This window comes from Pseudorca crassidens, chromosome 15, assembly GCF_039906515.1.
Source record: "Pseudorca crassidens isolate mPseCra1 chromosome 15, mPseCra1.hap1, whole genome shotgun sequence".
Lineage (NCBI taxonomy): Eukaryota > Metazoa > Chordata > Mammalia > Artiodactyla > Delphinidae > Pseudorca > Pseudorca crassidens.
This window is the reverse complement of record NC_090310.1, coordinates 4038583-4061906: the sequence shown is the minus strand read 5'-3', so window position 1 is coordinate 4061906 and position 23324 is coordinate 4038583. Positions and strand designations below refer to the sequence as shown.

The 23324-nt window shown below is 46.7% G+C and overlaps 1 protein-coding gene across 14 annotated transcripts in view; it reads left to right on the top strand.

The window, feature by feature from the left end:
• The window catches only part of RNF216 (ring finger protein 216), a 172450-nt gene that overhangs the window by 86884 nt on the left and 62242 nt on the right, over positions 1-23324 (top strand). Inside the window, exons 14-16 of one of the 14 annotated variants that reach the window (XR_010934749.1) lie at positions 9883-11575; positions 12512-13701; positions 19374-21884. The exons of 7 other annotated variants lie outside the window; for them this stretch is intronic. Coding sequence is in view for 4 of the 7 variants with exons in the window: in XM_067705432.1 (XP_067561533.1) it covers positions 9883-10098 (216 nt within the window). In the remaining 3 variants the exon portion in view is untranslated. Of the gene's footprint in view, positions 1-7051; positions 7555-9882; positions 12465-12511; positions 13826-19373; positions 21885-23324 lie in introns of those variants that run through there. 6 more of the 14 variants (XR_010934750.1, XR_010934748.1, XM_067705438.1 and 3 more) reach the window with 6 other exon arrangements.

The following is a 23324-nucleotide window of genomic DNA, read 5'->3' as shown; positions in this document are numbered from 1 at the left end:
CCCAGAGAACATTCTGGTGCTTCTTAATGAAGCTGCTTTAAAGGGTTAAAATGTTGCCACCTTCTAGGAGACAAATCACAGAACTTCCTGTTCTCTGTAGAATGAAGAGGCTTTGCCTTTCTCCAGCGGCATTGCTTGGGACAAGTACTTTTTTTGCTGGGCTTTATTAGTAAGTTCTCTGTTTTGAGAGTTCTTCTTGAATACAGTTACATGAGAAATATTCATGGATGCACTGCTCTGGGTCCAGCCCTGTGCTGGGTGCCATGAGGCTGTAAATATCAAAGAAATCCATGCTGTTGCTTATGATGCAGCTAAGGAGACAGTCTGGCATAGTGCATAAGACAGGGATTTTGTTGTTAAACCTGCTCATGTTTTAATTCCAGCTCTTCCTCTTCTTGGCTTTGTGACCTAGGGTAAAAACGTCATCTCCCTCAGCCACATTTTCTTTATCTATAAAAGGAGAACAATTACACCTATGTCCTGGAGCCTTTGTGAAAAGTAAATGGCTTGTCAGTTTTATCTCAGTAAATCTACACCAGGGGGGTTGGGCGGGGGGCGTTAAATGCCGTGATGTAGCTGAAGTGCTTACCCCACTGCCCAGCACTTCCTCAGTAAACAGCCGCTGTCCGTACAAGGAAGGCAGAGACTGATGCCGACAGTGTGTACAGGTGCAGTGCAGGCTCAGGTGAGGACAGGAATTCCTAGAAAGGAGGAACCTCTCCCAGGTTTGTAAAATCTTTTACCACAAGAGCACAGAGTTCCCCTAAAGTGGGCAGATGTGAAGTCCCATCAGGGGACCAAAAGAGGACTCCTCACTTACCTTAAATTTTCAAATCGTGTACTCAGAAAATTTCATTTCTTACTAGCATGCCACAATGGAAAGGGGATAGATTTTTGAAGCTAAATTTTTTGCTGACCAATATGTTCTGTCAGAAATAACCACTCTCAGTTCAGCCCACAGTGTTCAAGTTGAGAGAGAACCCTGTTCTGCCCTGGGGAGAGCTGTGTCTTAAAGCAGGCTGCTCGTGGGTTTGCTCTCAGTTGCTTGGTCTGCACCACTGCTGTGTCCCCTCCTTTCAGGTTTCTCCTTGATTTTTTTTTAACCCCTATCCAGAAGGATTGGCATCTCAGGGAATGATATTCAAAGAGATGAGTGTAGGAAGGACCTAGAAACAAAACTGATAGTACATTTTGCTGGAGAACTCAGAATTAGTCACAAAGGGAATATTTTTAAAAGTGTTGGTTCGTCTCCATGATTCGTTGGTAATTGTCTTCCTAGCAGGGTGCTGACCTTGGAGTCTTGACCGTCACCCCCATGTGCAGTGCAGCAGGCAGCCCTGGGGGTTAGGGCTGCCCACCTTTTGCTGTCCTCTTAGCAAATGGACACACCTCCTTGTCTGTCTTCTGTTGTTTTGGTCTCTACTAAGATATACTGTCTGTGGTGCTTGAAGAAAAAGATTCTGTGGATTAATAGGTTTGTATGGGCACTTTGTTAAAATAGGAACTCTGACCCTTTTTCATGGTTTTTATGGCCACCATTAGCCATTGCTTATCAGACTCATAGCGGCCTAACCCTGTTCACAAACCATACGGGGATCAGAAGCTTTGAGTGCCTCTCTTTCTGGAAACCACATATTGTTGAGTGCCTTTAGACGTTTTGCTAAAATAATGCATTTTCCTGTGCCTGTGGCCTCATCAAAGGAGAGATGCATTTTGATTCAAAATCTTTAGAAATCTCACATTAAAAATCCCTCAAGAATTGATAATCTACAGAATATATTTTTATAGAGTCATTTGCCTCCTTTTTGTCTTTCACTAATTGTGTTACTAGGTGTCAGCATCTTAATTTGTTTTAGCGATCCTCATCGTGATATCCTTGAGGAAGGAGTGTGTGTTGTGTGTGCGTGCATGTGTGTGTGTCTGTGTGTGGTGCATGTATGTTGGAGAGCAAAGCAATAGTGTCCCCTCTTTGCATTCTCAGCACAGAGCACTGCAGGGCTTCCAGCCTTCCAGGTAGAAGAAAAATTGTTGCTATGGTAATAACACAAGCTCAGAAACACCCTGTATCCCCCTGGGTGTCTGTGTCAGGGAGGAGGAATGCAGGCAAGGGAAGCGGTAGCAGAGAGGAATGTTCAGGCAAAATCAGAGTGAAGCCTAGGCTAAAGCTGCCACTGGATGGAATTTCTTGTGTTTACTGTTGAATTCGAGGTCATTTTGCGATTGCTGTGTGGTAGCTGAGAAATGTAAATGGTCTTTTACTCCCCAGTGTCCTCCCTGAGTCAAACAGAGAATGAGAAGGGCCTCTGTCATCTCTGTGGTTCCCAAAGGCCACATGACCTTCTCCCAGGCCACAGTTAGAAACGAGTGTGTGTATCTGTGGCCAGTGTACCGCTCCAAGTGGGACCGACCACCCAGACCTACAGCACCCACTGCCCTTCATCTCCAGTATAACAGGTTAAGGAGTCAGCCTTGCTGTCTCACTTGAAGCCAAATGGCAGCTTTTGTGCTCTGCGTCTGCATTACATGCTAATGTCTCTTGAGAAGATGGACTCAGAATCACCTTGGTAACTCAGAGCAGTGCTGAGAAACCAAGTGCAGTCCGCTGAGGTTGGCTTGAGGAGCACGACCAAAAGCTAGTGTGCTGCTCTGCCAGAAAGTCAGAGCCAATCTAGTCAGAGTTCCTTGAGGTGGGAGTTTAGCATCATAGTTACACCCGGCGGAAGTCACAGTACCTGCCAGCAGCGCTCTTGCCGGCTTTTAGGGGCTTTCTACTCCTTGTCCACTCAAAGTCACGCAGCTAGCAGGTGACAACATCAGGGTGACAACCCTGAATCAAATCCAAGGTTTTCTTACTTATCATTGTTTGTGTGTTTTTAGGTGTGATTTTGGTATGATCGTTGGTTTTTGAAGAGTCCTTGTCTTTTGGAGATACAAACTGAAATGCTTACAAATGAAATGATGTGTAGTCTGGGATTTGCTTCGAAATTATACTGGAAGAGGGAGGGCGGGAGAGCAGGCAGGGTTTAGAGAAGCCAGGATTGGCTCTGATCTGATAATTATTAAACATGAGTGACAGGTACGTGAGGTTCATTATATTACCTACTTTTGCATATATTTAAATTTTTTCATAATAAGTTAATTTAAAAAACAGAAATCTAGATGTGTGTGACTTCTCTGTGTCTGTGCTCTGACCTACTTCGCTTTACTACTTTGAGGGCACCTCACTCTTGGAAACTGGCGAGACCCTTCACTCGAATATTCTGTTTCATGGTGTAGTCACTGTTTTAAGAGATGAAGAAAACCTGTAACATAACAGGAAAATGTCAGCAGCTATTTCTGAGAAGATTAAAGGGCTAGTCATCCTGGAGAAGGGAAGGCTGCATGTGTGTAGTTTCTCTGTTGGTACAAGATTCTTCCATACAAGTGGTGGCGACCTGATGTTTTCCAACTTCCCTGAGAAAACAGACTTCAGCTGCCCATCAGGAATCCAAGATGGATCACTAGACTATAATGTAACCAGTGAAACAGGTTCCAGGGGCCTGGGGCCCTGCGCAGAGGCTCACGTACAGCCCTCGACAGATTCTCCTTCCTCTAGGACGACTGGCAACGTGCAGTCTAGCCTCGAGGCCGGGAGGGAGACCAGATGACCTTTCGAGTGTCCTTCCAGTTCAGAGTCTCTGATTTCTAGAATACTGAGGGCTTTCAAACTGGCATTGGCATTTGGTTTTCAAAGAGAAGTAGGCTAAGAGAATTTCTCAGATCAAATCCCTAAAGCCTCATAAAAGCACTTTTCAGTTTTATTTCCCATCAGAAGCATATATATGGAAAGCATTTTAAGTTTCAAAAGCTCCCTAGAAGCTGATCCAGATTCTAGCCCAAAGAGAGTGAAACAGATCGCAATTTTTTTCTTCTCTTGTCTTTGACAGCGGCTTGTCCTTTTGCCTTCCCCTCCCCTCTTCTGTCACATTTTGCTGCTAAAAATCTCTGTAGCTCCCTGTCCTGTGACCACAGCCCTCTTTCTTCCAAGGCCCTCTTGCCTCCCTTAAAACCCTTCTTTTCTCCCCCAAGGCCAGCGCCCACTCTGACCTAACTTTATTTCTCCTGGCTTGGATCTTTTCTCCAGGTGGCACCCTTGCCCCTAAACCCTTCATTCTATGGCTGTGCCTGCTGTGCAAGTCCTTCCCTCTCTAGAGCTCTGGACTCAGTCCTTCCTAAAAAGCTTTGTCCAGCCATCATGCAGAAGCAGCCGACGAGGGTCTTGCCCCTTATCCTCCCCGATGTTACTTCCTTCTTCTCTGAACATGTTTGTGAGCCGCTCCTTCAGCCTAGACTTGTGCCAAGACAGGCGGGACATCACTGCTTGGTTGGAATCTGGTCATTCAGATACTTACTGAGCGCTCCCGTGCCTGAAGAAATGCAAAAGGGGCAGCCACAGCCATAACCTAAGTTCTTGGCAGGGGAGGCCAACTCCTGTGAAGATAGTTAAATAGTGAGATGGTGATGGTGACTGCTCTAGGGAGTCAGAAGAGCGGTCAGGAAATACTCCCTGAAAGAGCAGGGTCTTGGCCTGACTGGGACTTAACGGGTGGTGATGGGGGACTGGTACTCTGACACGAGCAAAACTGCATGAGTGGTCAGCCAGTAGACAAGTGTGACAGAGCAGGAGAAAATGGCACTAGGAAGATAAATAGAGCCCAGATTGAAGAAGGCTTTGCAAAGCAGAGTAAAGACAGTGGATCTAATTCTGGACACTCCAGGGAGCTATTTGCAGGCCTGATGTTGGGACAATGTGATCAAAGTGCAAGGAGGGTGGACCTTGTAGAGCCATGAAAGAGGAATGGGAGTTGGGGAGAAATGAGATACAGAATGTTAGGGGAGCTGGGAAGTCTTGTCAGTTTAGTTATCGTAACGGGTCTGGTGCCGCAAGACCTAGGATCACACAGTGCTCCTGTGGTCCTCGGTTAACAAACCCTCCGGTCCCAAAGCCCGTTTATGTAGTGCCTCAGGTACTTGCTGTGATTTTTTTCCTTCTCCAGAAGGCCTTGATGGGGTTGGATTGTCTGAAGAAACACAGTCTTCTGAGGGCTGATGGGGGGCTGCAGCGGAGGGGCAGCAGCCATCAGGAGCGATGGTGGAGGCGCCAGCCCAGGGCCAGTGGTGGACACAGCCTGGGCACGGGTGTCCAGGAGGCTCCTTCCTCCTGCGGGGCTGTCCCGGAGCACAGCCCCTGTGGGTGTAGGGAGTGTAGTGTGGAGGGAGCCCAAAAATGAGACACTGGGCACATCCTTTAATAGCTGCTGCTTGGGTACAGTTCCATACCAGTATGTTTGGCTTTTTTAGTCCTTGGGTGCTTTTTAAACATGGAAGAAACCACGTAACCATCAACGTTTTTTCCCCACACATTTTAAAAGGCTTGTTTTCCAGCTGAAAGCATGTTGGATTAAGCTTAATTTCTCACTCAGATGGCTTAATTTCCCTAACTCCGATGTGCATACAGAGATTTGCTAAATTTTCCTTTTAACAGCATGCTTTCCCAGCTGCTGGGAGGCCTGCTTTTTTTCTGTGGGCCTCCTGACAGAAGTGCAAACCGTTTAAGGCCTTGTGGTACCAACTGCTGTTTATTACCACAGGGACTTGGACATTGGTGTGTTTTCCCAGGAGTTGCATTTATCTGGGGTTTGTGGCTACTCTCCTGTCCCTCTGAGCCATATGGGAGGCAGGGACCAAGGTTGCGCTGGGCTGCAGTAAAAGCCACAGCCCCTCCTTCAGAGTGAGGTCACCTCCCTGCCCAGCTCCAGTCCTACATCCTCATTACGCAAGGAAGTGAAGTCTGTTCCTTGGATGCGATCTGATTGGAACCATGTTTTCTGGGACACCTCTGCTTAAATCTTTCAGCAGAGAACAAACAGCCTTTTTATGGCTTGTTTTTTAAAAGGTACATTTTCACAAGAATGAGGCTTGGTACTGTTCATAAATAAACACACCCCTTTGCCGCCCAGGCAAAGGAAGAATGCGTCGGGGAACAGTCTGGCTGGGCTTTTGCTTTTCCCTCTCTGAATGCCTGGCGTGCACTGTCCATCCAAGGGTGGCTGAGGGGAGAACACTCTCTTGCTGCCAAAACCACAACAAATGACAACTTTCCGTTCTGTCATCTCTCTCCGCTCCACTGCTGGGCAGGCAATTCATTTTTCTACCATAAAAGGGCAACAGAGCTTGTGTAGAGCCGTGGTGCCTTCTGCACTGCAGTAAGAAAGCAGAAGACAAGCTGGGGAGAGGGACGCATCGCAGTAGGTACAGCGGCACGTTCGCCGAGCCCACATCGCTGCTTCGGCCAGGCTGCCGAGCAGCAGCCTCAGTTGGAGAAAGCAGGGCAAGGAAGGCCTCCCATCTACCTGGGTACCATCGACAGCTCACGCTCGTCTAGTGGGACACAAGTGTGTAGTTCAAACCTTGTTAGGGGGAACTGCACTGAGCCTGCCCAGATGGTTCTATGTTACTGGCATTTGGTTCTCTCCATTTGTACTTGTAGGTGCTGGATTTATAAAGGGAGTAGAGGGGAGTCGTAGAGCCCATACATCTTCACTGTGCAGACGAAGGAAGGGGTTAAGTGCCAGGTTCACGCAGCTTGAGGAAACTATCACACTTTCGTCTTTTGGTTATATATGAACTTCGGGTTCAGGGATAGCTCTCTAACCTGTGTATGTCCTCAGTGGTCCATTAGTGTACAGTTTGACTCAGTTAAAGGTGAGTCACAGAAGTCTTGACTAATAGAAATACAGTTCTTAATTGATGGGTTCAACCAGGGTTTCAAAAAATAGCTGTTCTTTATAGTGTTACCTGTAAAATCCGTGGGTCCTTTAGGTGATTGTAAATAGATGTGCAAAGTCAATAAAGGAATAGGTAGAAAGCAAACACTTAGCAATTTTGACAACATATAGAGCACTTTGGAGAGAGGGGCTGCGAATTTCCTGCCCCATGCAGCCTGGCAAAGGAACCAGGATACCAACTCAACACAAATTGAGCTACAGCACAGAAAATGCTGTTTCAACAGGAGCCCCACGCCAGTCCATGGCCACCCGTGCAGATTGCTGCTCTGGGCCTCTGCCTTCTCTGTGGGGAGCAGCTGCTGCGCTGGAGAGAGCAGGTTCTCAGATTGAGCCAAGAGCAGTGCCCACATCTTTTTGCCTGGCTCCCTTGAAGATTTTCCTATAAAGAAGAACTGCGGGCTTCCCTGGTGGCGCAGTGGTTGAGAGTCCGCCTGCCAATGCAGGGGACACGGGTTCGTGCCCTGGTCTGGGAAGATCCCACATGCCACGGAGCGGCTGGGCCCGTGAGCCATGGCTGCTGAGCCTGCACATCTGGAGCCTGTGCTCCGCAACGGGAGAGGCCACAACAGTGAGAGACTCGCGTACCGCAAAAAAAAAAAAGAAGAACTGAGATTTGCTTTGTCATTTAAACTTACCTTAACTCTAACTGCATGTCTGATTTCAAAGCGAATACTGGAACTGAACTGAGCACATTCCTAAGGGAATAAAAATCATGTCCAAGAATCTTGCTGATCTGGAAATTTGGGAGGAAAGCAAGGATTTTCAAGGTTAAATTTTATTACCCAGATAGTGCTGGTGGTCGGAGTAGATTCTGAGCTCATTGGCTCAGAATCAAAAGTTAACTCAGAAGTCATTCCTGAAAAAGAATATCACTGAGTAGAGATGGCAGAAACAAGCTCAGTGTGAATGATTGATTCAGTATCGCATACCTCAACCTTGTTGGAAAGTGTAAGACTAGTTTAAAACGTTATCCTTCCAGCAGATAAAGCAGTTGAGTAGTCAGTCTTCAAATAGAAATTTATACAATTCTTTTTTAGTATGACCTTTCTAAGTTCTTTATTTCTCAGTAGTGTAAAACTGAATATCTTATTAATCTATCAGAGAGCCAATTGGTATGTTTTTCCTTGGTACTTCGCAAGATCTTCACTGCCCTTGGAGTAAACAGAAAAATGCCCCGAAGAATTCATCTCCACTGTGCCCCTCACACATTCTTCCCTTGTAGAACCTTGGAAGCCCTGGTTTTTTTGTCAGAAGCAGGAAGTGAATTTCATCTTCAAGAACAATTACTAATTCTTATTAAGTGTAATTTTCATAAGGCTAATTTCTCAAGCAAATAGCATTTCTTTCTTGGATTGAGTCTCTCCTTCCCCATCCATCACTCTGTGTATGCATGCCTGGGCGTCCTGGCCATGTGGTGACCAGCTTAGAGACATCAGCCTGCTTGCTTCCTAATTTGGTCAGAGTATGCTTCAGGCAGCCTTGCCTAACTTAGAAAAACACAAACACAGGGAGTAGCTTTGATACAGCAAAGGGGAATTTCCTTTTATCAAAAGACCTACAGTTTGCCTCTTACTTCCTCTAAAAAAAGGAAGTAACACTTTGGGAGGCTGTAGCTTGCCCTGCAGTTCCCTCTTTACGCCTGCTTCTTCATGCCAGCTTCCTCCAGCTAGTTCCTGCTCTTTCATCCTCATCCTTAGTGCCTCTTAGCGTTTACAGTTTAATTTTATTCTTAAGGATACCCATTTTCCACTTGAATGTTCATCAACAGGGAACAGATTACATATGGACATTCATACAATGGCATACACCAGGGGTTGGCAAACTTTTTTGTAAAGGGCAAGATAGTAAATATTTTAGTCTTTTTGGACCATATAAATCTGTCAGAGCTGCTCAGCTTTGCCTTTGTAGCTTGCAAGCAACCGTAGACAATATGTGAACAAATGAACGTGGCTGTGATCCAGTTAAGATTATATTTACAAAGAGAGGCAACAGAACAGATTTGACTTGTGAACCGGTACACCATAGCATTAAAGAGAATGACATGGGTCCAGTTGTGCCAATCTGGAGCTATCACCAAGATGTATTAAGTAAAAAAATTAAAATAAAACAAGGTGTAGAACAGTGGGTATTGTATGCTTATATCTGGGTCTCACATGGGAGGAGGAGGAGATGGGTGCCAACATGTGAATAAAATCTGTGTGGAAGGATAAGTAAGAAGTTGGTTACAGGGAATTGCTTTGGGGGAGGCTTACTCTGAGGGTAAGGCGGGAGAGGGGGAGTACTGTGCGTGTACTACTTTTCCAATTAAAAAATAACTGCACCCATTTTCATCAACCCAGTCATCTCTGAACTTTTAAAACAAAAGGATTTTATTTTATTTGTTTTTAGGGAACTTGAAAAGAATGATAGACATGTGATTTTAAAAACATGCTTGTATATTTTCAAACCCATAAACCTTTCTCCTGGATCCCTGTGAGGGCTGACTTCACCACCCTCAAAAGGAGTGCTTTGCCTCAGGTTGTAGGTGACGTGATGCAATTTTGTGGCCAGTGGAAAGAGCTGGAACTCTGGCAGCTCTGCCTTTCTTCTCGCTGGCCTTTCTGCAGGAGCCCCATCTCTAGCACACAGAACCGTATGCTGCCAGTGAGAAAACCTTGGCACAGAAGTCAGAGCCCCGTGGGAATAGATACAGCTTTCAGTAACTATGATTCAAGGCTGCTTCCAGCTGCTTCCTTTTCCCACAGAGACTATTTCTGACTAACAAGTAAGGATGGGTTCTGATTCACCCAAGCATTGCTATCACCGGCTTTTAAAATGTCTGGTTTTGGTTGTGAAACCAGCAGAGAAAGTTGTTACTTTCCTAGTATGTAAAGCAGTTCACTTTTGGTATGTGAGGGACAAGTGAAAGGTTGTGTCTGCTTAGAAGGTAATGTAGCTGTAAACAGCTCAGGAGTCACAGATGGCTGTCCACCTTGCTTCAGGGCCCCCTCCCCCATCTCCTAAGCAAATGTTTTTCAGATAGCCATGCTCATCCTCTCCCTCTCCTAATTTGCAGGCTTGTTTGCTGTCATTCGGTTCTAATACAAAGATCTGTTTAGGAATGTTGGATATCGTACCTTTTGAAATCCCCCCTTGGAAACAGGGTGGGATGGAGATTTGCAGAGATGGGGGAGCAGTTGCAACAACATCGTCTTCTGTCTCTTGCACTGAAGGGGTACCTGGCTGCCAGACCGGGACCTGTTCTGCATCACTTGTCTTGACTTTCCTGTAAAAGCTTAAGTGGGAAGGTACCAGTTTTGCTGAACAAGCAGGCATTGCCTTTTATAAGTCATTTAAAACACCAGAAAGGTGTTTGAAAGATACTGGCATAGTTTCCTCTGACCTCAATTTCATATACTGGTAACTCTTCAGTGCCTGAGACTTAGCACTGACGCCCTCCCCACCAGGTGGCCAGAGGCATGTGTCCACTCCAGAGGAGAGGAGAAACTATACTCAGCTTGATGAAGGACACTGAGAAGTGCTTCGCCGTACATACTGCCCCTAAAGGGAAGCTGGACGTTGTAAAAAATAAATTTAAAACTCCCCATCACCTCTCTCCCCCACACCCTCCCTGCTTCTCTCTCTCTCTCTCTCTCTCTCTCACTCACTCTCTCTCTCTTACACACACCATACACACACACCACACACACACACGCTTTCCTCTTCTGCCAACACCGCCTGCCTCCCCCCAGCTCTCCCCATTACTGCTTTTAACCTTGAAACCTCTGTTGCACATTTATGCATTCATCCTGTTCCTGCTCTTGCATTATTAATGGGCCTGGAGCAATCCAGCCAGAACACTGACATTACTAATTACTGCTTATAACCGAGAAGTAAGGAGCAGGGAGTAAAGTGGGTCACAAGACGGTGTCATAACAATAAAATACTGCTGTCAGGCAAAATTGCTCGGTGTCTGTGCTGTTTGTTGAGGGTAGAGGTGGATCTTCACCATAAGCCGACCCAGCAGAGACCCTGTTGGTGGAAGGGGAAGTGCTCTTAACATCACATCGGTCACCCCAGTCTCACTGTCTGTGCACAGGGTTAGAGAAGAGGGTGCGTTTCTGTCGGAACTTTGAAACATCCAAAACTCTTATCATGGCAGAACAACCCCTTTGAAAGCGAGCTCTTTGTGCGCTGGTGGTATGAGCCGGACAGGACTGTGTTAATGTGGCAGGAGAGGCGTTGCAGAGAGACTGCGGGGAACCGGCTTCCGCCCTCGCTTGGCCATGTGCCGTGTGCTGGCATCAGCCCTTCACCTCCAGGTCTGAGTCTGCCTACGTGAGTTAAGTCTCCCTCCAGCCCCCAGATCCCAGCTTCGCGCAAATGTGACACGTCGGTGTTGTTGGGAAATGTAAGCTTGGCAGAACGAGCACGTGCACTTACCTAAGGTACAAAAGACTGGGCGGCAGAGCGTTACCAAAGGGCAGGGGCCAGCAGCCCCCCTTCTTCCCTGTGGAACGGAGCCCTGCTTATGCGAGGGCGTGTTTGGTTGACGGCCCCTGTGAGCTGGTGTGGTTTCTGTGAGAGGTGAGGACAGCACCTCCTCCCGTTGTTGCTTCAGGGAGAGGAGAATTTCATGCCGCTGGAGCCGCCTTTAATGTCACCTGGGGAACCTTAGCAAACTGATCTCTAATCAAAAGCCTGCCCAGCTTCTGAGGAACACTGACCATGTCTTCTAGAGTACGAGGAAGTAGAAAGGGACTTCAAAGGTAAGAGTAAACCGTAAGACAGTTGAGCTCTGCAAACGTGGGTTACCTGCCCCTTCATGTATCATTTTCTTGAACGCTTCATTTCTAAATTATTTTACTCAAGTGTGCTATCATGCAATTACAACCCTGAGTCCAGGAGAAAAGGAAAACTACTTTGAAATAATGTTTTTTAATTGTTGAAAAGCAGGAAAAACCATTTTGAGAGGACACAAAGCTTATATTTTTCTTGGAAAGAAAACAGCTTCACGAAAGTGAGCAGTTATTAATCATTTGATGGTAGAACTGAAAGGATGTGGGCTTCTATGTTCCCTGCTTCATGATCTGCCTCTCTTTTCTTTTTCTTTCTTTTTTAATACTAAAAATGCAGCTAGAATTGAGAGAATGTAGGGAGAATGAATCATGGTTCTCAAAACTGAAAGTAAATCCTCTCGCTTTTCCCACATCTCACACACCAGCACGATGCTGAAGCAGGCCGCACGGGAGGGCAGGCACTCCTTCCAGTTCCACGCCCCCAGCTCTCCCAGTGGGCATGAGTGGTCCTGGTGGTGGTGCTACATCCCAGGAACTTATTTTGTCTTAAGGTCTTGACATGAGGGATGGAGCCACGGCAGATCCACTTAAGGAAGAAAGGTTGTTTCCTTAATCCAGTTCTTCGAATGTTTTCATTTGTTTGTTTTTCTGGTCTCTCAGTCAACATTTGAATTCAGAATCTCTTAAATTTTTACTTTAAAAAGCAGTGATCTGGGAATTCCCTGGCCGTCCAGCGGTTAGGACTCAGCACTTTCACTGCCGGGGCCTGGGTTCAATTCCTGGTCAGGGAACTAAGATTCTGCAAGCTGCACAGCCCAGCAAAAAAAAAAAAGATGATTAAAAAACAGCGATCTGAAAAAAAAAACAGCGATCTGCATAGTAATGTTGACTGTTGTCTTCATTTAGGAGCCTGAGTCATACTTTATCAAAAGCAACGCTTTTTGGCTTCCCTGGTGGTGCAGTGGTTAAGAATCCGCCTGCCAATGCAGGGGATACGGATTCAAGCCCTGGTGTGGGAAGATCCCACATGCCGTGGAGCAACTAAGCCCGTGCGCCACAACTACTGAGCCTGCGCTCTAGAGCCTGTGAGCCACAACTACTGAAACTTATGCACCGCAACTACTGAAGCCCGCGTGCCTAGAGCCTGTGCCCCGCAGCAAGAGAAATCACTGCAATGAGAAGCCTGCGCACCACAGCGAAGAGTAGCCTCTGCTCGCCGCAACTGGAGAAAGCCTGTGTGCAGCAACAAAGACCCAAGGCAACCAAAAATAGAATAAATAAAAATAAATAAATTTTTTAAAAAAACAACTCTTTTGTTGATAAGAAAGTAAGATGGATAAATTGAGAATTGGCCCACTGCTAGAGTAACCAGCAAAATTTTTCATAACCCATTCCAAAATATATATATATATAAGAAAGATCTATAAGTACTGATCAGGGAATCTCTCCAAGAAGTGCACTGTCGAGTGTAAAAAGCAAGGTAAAATGGGTGCAGTGTGAGCTTTTTTTCTGAAATGAAACACAGGCTTTCACTCATTAGGCCTTTTTGTATTTCTCAGCATGTACATGTATTTTTTTTTCTTTGACCGGTGTCCACAGAGATTTAAAAAACAAAAACTACCCCAGCATAGAATTCTGAGCTTCAGCTGACCACTTTTTCCCCTGACGTTTAGTCTGTTTGGAATGAACGGGTCGGTAGCTCCTCCTTCTCTTTCTTCATAGTTTCTGAAAATGTGAATGTGTCATATTAAGTAGTTTTCACCCTACTTCATTTACCGTCTGCTTATACTTTTCATAGCTTTTTACTCTACTTTTTCTCTCAATATAAAAATAATTGAAAGAAGGTAAGCATTGCCAGAATTATCTCGGTTTTACACAATTCTGTGCTTTTAACAGCAAAATGAAAGCCTGGTGCCCTCGCTGGCCAGCTGTAGGAATCCAGGACTGGAAGCAGGAATGTCTTCTGTTAAGAATACTCTCGTGACTCTTCCAGGAAAGCTTGGCAGAGCTTCAGACAATGTAGACAGTGAAGTTCCATTTTCTTCACTTGAACTGAAGTGCTCCCTCCGTCTGTTAGACCTGGAGCTGTGTCAGAAGTAAGTGAAATTCACTAGGCAAAAACTTTTGACATTAAAATAAATGTTTTGGGGACTTCCCTGCGGTCCAGTGATTAAGACTCCATGCTCCCAATGCAGGGGGCACAGGTTCGATCCCTGGTCGGGGAACTAAGATATCCTGCATGCCACCGGTGAGGCCAAAAATAAAATAAATAAATTAAATAAAATAAATATTAAGTTTTCTCAGGGAACAGAACACAAAGACTTTGTTCATTGAACAAAGATCTGTTCTCTGATATTTATTTACTGCTCCAGTCATCTCTTTAGTTTCATTTCCAAAAGCCAGGACCTTTTATCAGACATAAGTAAAATTGTCAGAACAGCTGTTTTTTCCTGCTAGAAAACAAGGGAAAGAGTATGATAGGAAGTTAATTGTAGTGTAACTTTGAGAATCCTGGGCATAACCTATGTAAACTAGGCAAGTCCTTCAATTTCTAAGTAACATGGTTTCCTCATATGTGAAGTGGATATGATGACATTCTGTCCGGGCTATCTGAGGATTGAAGGAAGGGATATTAGTAAAATTCTGAGACAGCACCTTTAATCTTTTAAGTCCTTGAAAATGTGGGTAGGTCCATTTATCTTCTCCCTCCCCTCGGACTTGGGAAATAAACAAAAGACGAGGTTTTTACTGTTCTTGATTCCTCCTCATTTGAGGCATTTGGTTTCTCTACTTCAGTCTTCTCTGAAATGATGTTGCTGGATCACTTGGCTTCCTCCTCTGGGGTGAGATCTACTTACCTTAGAATCTTTCAAGGGGCAGAGGAGCTTCACACAGACTTTTGGACCTAGAAGAAACTTTAAAATGTCATTTAGATCCACTGGTGTCAGTGTGACAATCCTTCCACAGTATCTTTGTCCAAAAATTAGATACGAGTATACTCTTTCTTTGGTTTCTGAAAACTCTGCCTCTTCCCTTAATTTCGAGGTTTTGATTTGAAACCTGGTATTCCTGACAGATATATTCAGTTGACCATGGTAATGAATCCAGTTGGAATAATCAGGGCTTCTGCTTTTGTTTTTTAAGATCTTCTATAGGTAAAATTCCTTTACCGCAGATATCCCTGTCTTTGAAAACTTTGTTAAGTTTTCCAAACTCAGCCATCTTAGCTCAGGCTGCTATAACAAATTACCATAGACCGGGTGGCTTAAACAACCAGCATTACTTCTTACAGTTCTAGAGGCTGGGAAGTCTAAGATCAAGGTGCTGGCAGATTGAGTTCTGGTGAGGGCCCTCTTCTTGGTTTGCAGATGGACATCTTCTCTATATATCATTACATGACAAAGAGCAGAAGGAACAGGTTCTCCTGTCTCTCCTTATAATGAATCCCATTCATGAGCACTCCACCCTCATGGCCTTCAAAGGCCCTACCTCCTAATACCATCACATTGGGGGTTAGGATTTCAATGTATGAGTTATCCAAGGACACAGACATTCAGTCCATAACTCCAACTCACAGTATTTTTTAAGAAAGAATTGATAACTACAGTTGCAACAGAACCAAGCAATTTAGACAAATCATGGGAGCCTTTTGTAGATGATTTGGTCTACATTGTGACAGCCTTTCCTGGAGGCACCAGCGGTTCTAACCAGTAGCACTTAATCAGAGAACTGATAACATTCAGACTGTAAACTGCTTACTGTGTGACTGTCAGCAAGTCTTTTACTCTGACTCTCCTCATCAGAAAGATGGACGTGTAATTCCTATTCCACCTTCTCTCAGGGTGGCTGTGAGAAGCAAATGAGGTTCTGTGAGGTGAGAGCACTTTGACAAAGGAGTCAAGAGCTGTTCAGAGACCACGTGGCAGCAGTAGTGTTCTTGAGATTTTTGACAAGTACACGCTTTTTTAGAAATGGAAGATTGGATACCTTCCCTTCAAGACACACAGTGTGTTGGGGTGACCAGTCTCTTTCATGGTTGATTATCAAAGAGAAGGTTAACCCTGGAAGATTGACATGAACAAGGAAGTAAAGTAGAAGATCCCAGGAGAGCAGAAGCAAAGAACTTTTCCAAGATGCATGTGAGGGCTGCCGCCTCAGGATCCAGAGGGGCAAGGATCAGGGAGAGTTAAAAAACTAAGTGGAGATTATCACTGGATAACTTATGTGGAGCCTTAAAAGTGAAGATGTTTATCAAGGCACATTTTTCTAAAGCTCAGTATGGACTGAGATTGTATCTGCGTTCTTTCTGCCATGTTTTTACAGTGTGCTTCACTAAATTTTTTACATAGTTTTCTACAAGATCAGTACTTAGAGTGCATTATAATGCTGTGAATGTAAAGAATTCACATTTGAAAATGTTTTGCTTTTGTCCAAGCCTTCTTAACATACGTATTTAATTACAAGGTATGAGCATTAATGGGGCTTTGAACATTTAAAGCTCTTTTCCTGAGATTAATTTGATTTAATTACTCCTGAGATAGATGTTTGCAGCCTTGGTGACTTGCCATTTGGATGCAACTGTGAGAGAAGAGTGGCTGAACCATGACTTCTGTCAGGTTCAGCTTTTGGCTGTTTATTTCCCTCCCACTGCATACCTTCCCTCTCATTTTCAGCTCGTCACTTTGTCCTTTTGATTTTGGGTGGAAAGAGGAAAGGTAATAGAATTCGCCCCTGTGGAGTTCATCTTGTAGCTGGCTGTATTTTCAAAGTAGTAATGTTTAGTGTACATTCCTTAGTGTCCAGTAACAGAACAGTTTCTGTGGCCCTGCTCTCCCAGACTTAAAAAAGTCCTTCCTTGCACCCTGGGTCCTTCAACCTTGGTGGCCTATGGGGAGGGGAGGAGTAGGCCCAGGCCCACAAAAGAGCCCAGACCCCAGACGGGGGCCAGTGGGAGTCCCCCTCTCCTAACATTAGTCGCATCTAGTTCTGAAGGCAGAGGAGGTCAGGGAGCCTGTGGGGCACGGAGGAGGAGTGGCTGTTGAAGGTCACTGTACTCCTTTTCATCTCAAGCCACCTCCACCAGGGGAGCCACCCCGTGTCCACACATCTGCAGTGGGTGACAATCAGGGTATTTCCTTGGTTCCTACAGCCCGAGTCCAGTGAATGAAGGCTCACTCCTCTTTCTGCTGTGGTCTGGCTCGCTGTAGGAAGCAGAGTGTGGCATGAGCAGCCAGTGGCACGGGTGGAAGGGAGACAGAGGTCTGGCCAGCAGAAGCTGGCTTCGCCCGGTGTGGGACTCACCTCAGCAGTCCCCAGCAGCCTCGTCCACATGCGCCTCGGCAGGAACGGGTGTGGGGCCTGTGGGTGGGGAGCAGTGCAGATGGCCCCAGCAGGAGCCCACTTTTCCTTCTTGGGGGAGCTAAGCAAGGTGCTTCATTGACTTCTTTAGCCACCTCAAAAAAAAAAAAATAAGGCGCACCATTTGATTTGCTAAAGGAAGGAACCATGCAAAAGTAAAAGCTTCGTTCTTCCTTCCTATTTGTGAGGTGCCTTTTGGACAGATGTTGCTTGGGAGCCCATTGGAATAGCTGTTAAGAAATCAGTAGCGCCCCCTTTCTCCCCCTCTGCTCCATAGGCGGGGCACAGGCACCCAGGCCTGAGGGCAACTTGGGGACGCTACACGACCACTCGGGGTGATCTTCGCTGCCACCGACGTAAGCCAAGCTGGAATTTCCAGAAACCCCAGGGAGCGTTGTACAACAGGAGTGGTGGCTGGTGCTCCTGCACAAGCAGGTCAGGGATAACAAAGTCTGGAAGTACTTTCAACCTCAGGGTTTTTTTTTTTTTTAGTTCAGTTGGTTGTGCTGGGACTTGGTTGTGGCAGGTGGGCCCCTTAGTTGCAGCTCAAGGGTTCCTTTGTTGCTCCACGTGATCTCCTTAGTTGCTTCATGCAAACTCCCAGCTGTAGCATGCACATGGTATCCAGTTCCCCGACCAGGAATCGAACCTGGGCGCCCCCGCATTGGGAGCGCAGAGTGTTAACCACTGTGCCACCAGGGAAGTCCCTCAGGATTTTTTTTTTTAATGCAGACTCCCACTTAGAAAGCCCAGCTAATGGAAACACATGTTCGGCCATCACAAATCAGAGCCAAACACTGGCCAGGCTGAACTGCTTCTCTGCCCACTTGTTCTTCACACATCACTGTCTACTTTTATCTAGGCCTTAACTCAGCCATGGCGGCCTTCTCACCATATGTCACTTGTCATATCATAGTGTTGCAATTTTTCTTTTTTTTTAAATTTATTTTTGGCTGCATTGGGCCTTCGTTGCTGCACGTGGGCTTACTCTAGTTGTGGCAAGCGGGGGGCTGCCCTTCGTTGTGGTGTGTGGGCTTCTCGTTGCAGTGGCTTCTCTTGTTGCGGAGCACAGGCTCTAGGCGCGCGGGCTTCAGTAGTTGTGGCTCGCGGGCTCTAGAGCGCAGGCTCAGTAGTAGTGGCACATGGGTTTAGTTGCCCCGCGGCGTGCGGGATCTTCCCGGACCAGGGCTCGAACCCATGTCCCCTGCATTGTCAGGCAGATTCTTAACCGCTGTGCCACCAGGGAAGCCCTGCAATTTTTCTTTAAACAAAAACTACCCCTGTCCCCATCCGGAATTAAGTTAGAAAATCCTGTCTCTCACTTGTCTCTGTGGTAATGGCCAGAGTAATTAGGCTATAAACTCTGCTCGGCTCATCATGAGCTTTGTACAGATTCTATCCCAAGACACTAATATGATTGCCACCCACTTCCCCCAATAATAACTGTATCGCTCATTGATTATCTACTGCTGTGCTCAGCACCCTGAAAACTCTTACCAGTCCTCAGAGTAACCCTGAAAGGCATCATCATCATTCCCAGTTTACCAAATGGGGACACTGAGGCTCAGGGGTTAAGTGCACACCTGTAAATGGCAGAGCCAGGACTGAGGCTCGAGTGTCTGTTTAGAAAGTTCTAGTGAAGCAGTTAAGATCACAGTGCCTGAGTGCCTGTGACCTTGGAGTCTTTACAGGGAGAGTGGAGATAATGTGGTACCTGCTCAGGGTGTGATGAGGAGTGAGGCAGCACCACCAGGCTCTCTTGTTGCTACGTAAGAACAGCAGCTGTTGGTTATTGAGCACACACATTTCTCATTTATGTTTACAGAAATCCTGCCAGGTACTTGTTTTCTCCGTTTTTGTTTTGTTTTTGTTTCCCCGTTTTCTGCGGAAGCAGAGAGGCCAGGACTTCCTCAGGGTCACACAGATCGCTCTGACCCTCTGCTCTGCCGTGCGGTGCTGCACCTTTAGCCTGCGGGCTGGCATTTGCTTTTTGCCATGATTGTAGTCATTCCGTATGTGCACTGCTGTGCCTTGCTTTTTTACTCAACATAACGTAAGCACTTTTTGCGTTCTCTAACCATGTGTAAACATGTGTCATGGATGGCTGTCATTCCATCAATCAGATGTGCTTCAGCTTATTCCCATGCACCCCTGAGCTGGAAATGCAGGAGGCTTTCCGCTTTTTGCTGCTGCAAACAGTGCAGTGCACGGCCTTGTATGTAAAGCCTTCTCTTTTTTAGAATTATTCATGAGGATAGATCTCTAGAGTAGGACTCCTGGGCCCAAGAGAATCAATTTTCTTAAGACTCTTAAGACATAGTTCCAGATTTCTTTCCAGGATTGTATATGGTTATCTTTCCTCCAGTACATGCTGCTTATTTTAAAAGGAAAAATGTCATCTGTTCTTCAGCACAGAGACTGGCTGCCCCAGGCTGAACAGTGACACATGCTGCCTGGCTGCCCTTCAGAGAGGCACTGACACCTTTGAAGGGCTGCTTTGTGAAGTAGCCTTTGAGGTGATTCCGGAGGATTTCAAGACAAAACAGGAATTTTCGGAGTCCAGATTTGAGCAAAAGCAAGTATAGGCCAGCACATCGGTACAGAGTTTGTCCTGGCAGCGTGACACCCACTCTGGTCTCAGTTGTCCTTCTCTGAGTGGACAGTTGTGCTTGCATTTTAGTGCAGGCGTTTCTTGATTGTCCCTGCCGTGAGGAGAGAAGCTGCTGGAGTAAAGAAACAGCATGAGAAGAACCAAAACAAACTGATGGGGCCTTCCCTGGTGGCACAGTGGTTAAGAATCCACCTGCCGATGCAGGGGACACAGGTTCAAGCCCTGGTCAGGGAAGATCCCACATGCCACGGAGCAGCTAAGCCTGCGAGCCACTACTGAGCCCGCGTGCCACATCTGCTGAAGCCTAGAGCCCCTGCTCCGCAACAAGAGAAGCCACTGCAATGAGAAGCCCGTGCACTGTGATAAAGAGTAGACCCCGCTTGCCACAACTAGAGAAAGCCCGCGCACAGCAGCGAAGACCCAACGCAGCCATAAATAAATAAATACATACATACATACATCGGATGTGCCTGTGAACCCGTCATTGTGAGAGTGGGTGCACGTGTTCCATCCTGGTTGCTGTTGGCTCAGGGAGTTTGTCACCTTTGGTCACCTTTGTAGCATCCTTTTTTTAAATTTTATTTATTTATTTTTGGTTTAGATTCTGGTTCTTCCAGCACTACAGGTTCCAGGCTAGCAGTGATTCTGGATTTAGGCTTTGGGAAACATGAGAGTGGGTGGGTTTGAGGTAGAGCTGAGAGGACTGGCTGGTGGGATAAGTTGGGGGGGGGGGGTGAAGAAAAAGGAGGAATCCAGGGTTTTTGCTTGCGCAGCTAGTGGGTGGTGGTGTCCCTTAGTGATACAGAGGAGACTAAGAACAGCTTTGTGGGGAGGTGAGGGGATCAAACTTTGTGTTTCAGACGTGTCTGTGATGCCTTTTAGACCTCCAGGCGGAAATGTTGAAGAGCCAGTCGGATATGCAGGCCTACCACTTAGGGAAGCTGTCAGAGCCAGAGTAGAGCCGGGCACCACCGATCCTGCCTGCGTGGGAGAGCCTCAGAGCCTGGCGTGTCAGCTGGCGAGGGAGTGGATGAGAGGGGACTGCTGGTTTTGCCTGGGAGAGTTGAGGAAACATTATAGAAGTGACTTTAGGATTGGACCTGGAAGGCTGCTGGGTAGCTAGGGCAGAGGAGTGGGGAGAGGCCTCCCAGAAGAAGACACAGCATATTTAAGGTGTGTTTCTGAGGGAAGGGTGGGGCGGTGGCCGGTGGTGAGCCATTTGGTGAAGGGGACAGTCCTTGTGGGAAGAGTGTGGGCGTCTTCTTGTTAACAATAGCAGGTCCATCCAGGGTGGGAAAGGGGATGATATGATCAAATAAAGGTTTTCAGAAGATTATTCTGGCAGCAGTTTGAAAAAAGGACTGAAAGTGAGAAGAGATTGAAGGCAGGGAGGGCAGTAAGAAGACCGCGTAAGGATGCAGCTCAGCCACACACAAGCAATGCAGTGCAGTTAGCGCTGCTGCTTTCATCCTTAGAGTGATGGCGGAGCCACCGTGCTCCCTGCCCTGGGGCTCTGGCAGCTCAGCAGAAAGGTGGGTATGAGCGGGCCAACGTGCTTTGTGGACAGTTGAGGTTCTGGCTTTATCCATCCAAGTGTGTTGGGAGGGCTGGCTCTTTATCAGTGTGATGGTCTAGCTGCTCAGGTTGTATCTCACCAAGGGCAATTCTAAAGACACTCCTGTTCCTGTTTCTGTAAGACCAGTTGTTTAAAATGCACACACTCACACTAATACTCTCATTCTCCTGGTGGCTATTTTTCCTTTCCTTTTTTTTTTAATTGTATCCTGCAACAGCACATTCCACTGGCAGATTCCACAACAGGAATGTTCTTTCACTTGCTTGATTTCAGTGGTTTGATTTTGTGGTCTGTTGCCATAGCGCCTGGAGCTAAGGCCTTATCAAATAACTGCGCATCTGGTGAAGACTTCAACTCCCAGGAACTGGAGGCAAGGAGAACTGTCAAGGGGCTCTCCGGTCAGCTCTCCCAATACTGGGAGGCCTCGCCCAAGTTCTGGCTTCCTAACAGTCTGCTCCACCAAATACATGTCTTTAATGTATCAATAAATACACCATTTTTTTATATAGTATTTTCTCTGTGCTGCACCATTCTGGGGCGAAAGAATTTGTCCAGCACTCTTCACTGGGGCTGGCTGGAACAGCACTGCCACTGCCTGCGTTCATTCCCAGCCCCTCCACCAGCTAGTCGTGTGGCCTTACACAGCCCCCTTCACCCTCTGTCTCAGTTTCCCCTACTGTGAAAATAGGGAGGAGAATAACCCCCTCCTGAGAGATTGGCTGTAAGGATTGAATGACTTAATATAAGTAAGCTGTTTAGCCCATGGGCACTCAGTGAATGTTAGCTGTTATCATTATTCATCCCACTGTGTATCTCATTTCTCCTACTCTTAGATTTGGCAACTTTACTGAGTCTTTTCAATATTATATACTTGTGGCTCCCATAAATTTCCCTGTTGCTCTTCCCAGGGTTCCAATCCCTGTGTGGTCAGGGTTATTGGAAAGTAACTGGAAGCCAACCATACTGCCCATGTTGTTTTCAGGTGCTCATCCTCCGCCCACCTGCAGCATCCTCAGTTTCCTCAGCAGTGTCTATGGACCTGGGTTTTGGTTCTTTAATGCGCTCATTGCTCTGTCAGTTCTCTCGATTTCCCTTTGCCTTTTAAGTGAGAGAAACCAGCTCTCACTTGGTAACCTGCTGTCCAAAAATAGGCTCTGCCACCTTCTGTATGAGGGGGCCTCTCCGACTCAAGTTATTGCTCTAGACCCCCACCCCCACCCCCCACCCCCCACCCCCCATGGGGCAGGGTTTTCCTGCAGCTGTGTTTGGCAGGCATGAGGCCTGGAGGCCCAGGCTGTGATGATAGCGATGGCAGAGCAGCAGCTAAAACGTCTATTAGTCTACTGCTGGGTGCCGCCACCCTGTGGGTACTAGAAGTACAGCGTCTCATTCAGTCCTGTAACTCTGTTATCTCTCCTTCATAGACGAGGAAACTAAAGCTGGGAGATGAGCTGCTCGCCCACAGTCACCGTTCAGTGAGTGGCCGAGGCAGACCACCCACTTCTGCCCAGAGCCAGTCTCCTGACCACCGGGTTGTGTGGGGAGCCCAAGTTGCCTTAATCTGTCTGAATCTCACTGTGCTCATCTGTAGAATGAGATTAACTGTACATACTTGGTGAGGCTGCGATGCTGGTCGGAGGATATCTCGGGCAGATCTTGACCATGTTAGTTCCCGTCCTGAGACTGGGCACAAGCCTTAATATTGTGGATGCTGTTTATTAAATGTGGATAAAAATATTTACGTTGCGTGAGCTCAGATGACATAAAGCTGTATTGCGTATTTCTCTGCATGTGGGTGTTTTCAGTAAATTGAAAGCCTTGTAGATGGCAGTGAGATGGGAAGGTTTCTGAGGACCATTTTCTTACTGGTCTAGCGAGGAACTGACAGTTACAGCAGGCAGTCAGCAGAGGGCCTCAGAGCCTCACAGATAAGCGCAGATTCTGGCCCTCTCAGGGAGGCCAAGGCCAGCCTTCTTTGGCTTCAGTGGGCGTGCAGTCAGGCAAGCCCAAACTGGAGTGCCCATCTCTGAACTTGGGAGGAAACTCCACCACCTTCGATATCAAGATAGGGGCTAGGTGGAAGATAGAAATCACAGTTAATTACAGAAGTACAGTTGCAAAATCTGGTGGCCTGCTAGTTGGGAATACGTGTAGTCTTGCTTTGAGGGTGGGGC